This window comes from Zingiber officinale, chromosome 3A, assembly GCF_018446385.1.
Source record: "Zingiber officinale cultivar Zhangliang chromosome 3A, Zo_v1.1, whole genome shotgun sequence".
Classification (NCBI taxonomy): Eukaryota; Viridiplantae; Streptophyta; class Magnoliopsida; order Zingiberales; family Zingiberaceae; genus Zingiber; species Zingiber officinale.
Window position 1 is genome coordinate 150,256,743 of NC_055990.1, and position 2,570 is coordinate 150,259,312.

The 2,570-nt window shown below is 44.3% G+C and overlaps 1 protein-coding gene and 1 long non-coding RNA gene across 3 annotated transcripts; one reads left to right on the forward strand and one right to left on the reverse strand.

Moving 5' to 3' along the window:
* On the forward strand, positions 1–2,038 carry LOC122052796 (ethylene-responsive transcription factor ERF026-like). 2 transcript variants are annotated; one of them, XM_042614503.1, is made up of 2 exons: positions 1–563; positions 1,604–2,038. In XM_042614503.1, exons 1-2 carry the CDS (start codon positions 248–250, stop codon positions 1,885–1,887), a joined length of 600 nt encoding a protein of 199 aa, XP_042470437.1. In that variant the 5' UTR covers positions 1–247; the 3' UTR covers positions 1,888–2,038. The 2 variants fall into 2 exon arrangements, with proteins under 2 accessions (XP_042470437.1, XP_042470436.1); XM_042614502.1 differs by having other exon boundaries at positions 4–553; positions 1,594–2,038.
* On the reverse strand, positions 852–1,588 carry LOC122052797. The gene is made up of 2 exons (XR_006132099.1): positions 1,184–1,588; positions 852–883 (listed from the first exon to the last, which is right to left on the reverse strand). It is a non-coding gene; the product is annotated as an uncharacterized LOC122052797 (long non-coding RNA).
* Positions 2,039–2,570: the final 532 nt, after the last annotated feature.

Genomic DNA, 2,570 nt, shown 5'->3' on the forward strand with positions numbered 1-2,570 from the left:
CGAAAGACAGCTCTTACTGCACTCATTCCCCGCGATATCACCACGCTTAACCTTCTTACGAGGCTGGCCTGGCCTCCTTTAAATCTTTCATCTTTTCGCCATTAGTAAGTAAGCCATGCTGGATGCTGCATCTATCTGATCCCTCGACCAACCAGTTACAAGTTCAAAGATCGACGCCGCCTTAATTTGAACCCGCGCGCCCGGCCATAAAAATGTCAGGATTCCCATCACCTAACTAAACCCAATTATGGACGACGACTACTATCCGCACGTGCGAAATCCCCACGTGTCGTCGTCCCCACTCAGAATAGTATTACAGCACCAACCGAGCTCGGCCAGTGCGTCGACTGCCGCGCCCATGGGCATCAAGCACGACGGAGAGGGCGACGCACGCCGCCGGAGCTTCCGGGGCGTCCGGAAGCGGAGCGGGAAGTGGGTTTCGGAGATACGCGAGCCGGGGAAGGCGAGCCGCATCTGGCTCGGCACGTTCCCGGCGCCGGAGATGGCGGCCGTGGCGTACGACGTGGCTGCGCACGCGCTGCGCGGCTCGGACGCGGTGCTCAGAGGCGGATTTACATGGGGACTTGGGGGGGCCACGGCCCCCCCCAGTCCATGTGTAAATCCTGGATCAACCTTGCTTTTAGCTCTCTTCTAACGAGCAAAATTTGAAGAGACTCAAGCAGAGATATCTCTTCGAAATTGCCGTCCGGAGAAACCAGAAGTTGGTGGATCATGGTGAAGGTTTATCCGAACACTGAAGCATATTGCATAGCCAGTGGCATTGAGGTTGCTAATGACGAGAAAGATAAAAGTAGGGTGCTGATAGTGTGGAGGAAGTCTCTACTCTTCAGTTGCAGACTTGACAGACTCCATATCTTCTAGACTGGAGTGTTCCAAAGAATAAGATACAATGAATATTCAACAAAGGATAAACTAAACCAAAGAAAAACATTGACAGACTCTAGATCTGCTATTACAAAATTCAAGGAATGGAAATAGTGTATATATTGATGATAGGATGCCAAATAGAGGCATTTTGCGATCAACAAAGAGACCCCCTGAAAAACATCGAGCTCTGTTGGTCAACAGTGAAGAATTTATTGGGCTCTACAGGTGAAGTTGAGTAGGTGAAAGCTATATATATTTTTGTTTGATGGCAAATAGAGTAATAGATAAGGAGTACCTGCATATGAAGAATGCCACGAATGTGAGAGGAAAGCAATTCGAATACTCAGACGCTTCAACTTGATGTAGTAATTAGAGTACCTAATCAATTAATAAACCAATATTATGAATAGCAATAATGAAATGCAAAGCAATAGATGCTGAATAGATGTGAATGATCAAAAGGATGGCAAATTGAATTCTACCCTAACAAGTTCGCATGTAGCTCCGATGTGAAACAAGGACCGACAGCTTATTTCAATGTCACAATATTATTTCGAGATATTGATATCAAACTACCAATAGAAAATTTAGGTCACGGAGTTTTCTAAATATGTAATGAATTCTAAATTCTCCCACACAATCGACAATGAATATAGCGACACAAGTTTTGGCCCCCTCAATATTCAAATCCTGGATCCGCCCCTGGCGGTGCTCAACTTCCCCGAGGAGATCTGGGCCCGCCCCGCGCCGGCCTCGCTGTCGCCTGCGTCCATCCGGGCCGCTGCGGCCGAGGCGGCGGCGGCCGCGCTGCGCCCGAGGTCTCCGGCGGCCGAGATAGGAGGCGAGAGGTACATGGACGAGGAGGAGATGTTCGACATGCCTGGCCTGCTGATGGACATGGCGGAGGGGATGATGATGAGCCCGCCGAGACTGAGTCCCAACGCTGCTGACGATGCGGCGGAGATGTTTGACGATGAGAATCTGTGGAGCTACCCATGACCAGTTGACCACATCAACAGTCAATTATGGGTTCGTCAGCCGTAATACTTAATTATATCTAAGTGAGTATATATGTTTTTTATTTTTAGTCGGGTGAATATATTATATGCATATATTTAACTATATATTATGCAATTATTTTTATTTTTTCTTCTCAGAGTATTTGAATATTTACATAGTAACAACAACAACAATAAGAACGTGATCTAGAAGATGTGGCTTAGCATATATATATATATATATATATATATATATATATATCCAAAAAATAATTAAAAAGTATTTTATAATTTCCTGTCTTTTTTAAAAAAGGAAATGGACAATAAACTAGCGTAGAATGCAAATTCGATCCTCTTTCTTTTGACACCCCAAAGATCGTGATTGACCTGACGGCATCGCCCGGCTGATCCACACACAAACTAAGCCGCATGAAGAAGGAAGGAAATTAAAGACACGCCGGCCGGCAAAACTGTTGTAGCAGTTTCTCTGCAATATTCGTTATAGCTCAAGGAAAATTTACTTTATTTATTTATTTACTAGGCCAAGTTCTAAAATTTTATGTTTCAAACTTTACCATATAAAACTCTTATCTTTTACCCTTTGAAAAGCTCTACGTGTGGGATCTTAATTGATTAATTAATTTCAACTAGTTATATTTAATTGTTTTAAACAAAGACACTTGA

Bases quoted from the DNA above. Each gene is read 5' to 3' on its own strand.
- LOC122052796 (XM_042614503.1), top strand. From the start codon at position 248: ATGGACGACGACTACTATCCGCACGTGCGAAATCCCCACGTGTCGTCG. The intron at 564-1,603 runs GAGGCGGATTTA...TGGCGGTGCTCA, and splicing joins CGGCTCGGACGCGGTGCTCA to ACTTCCCCGAGGAGATCTGG.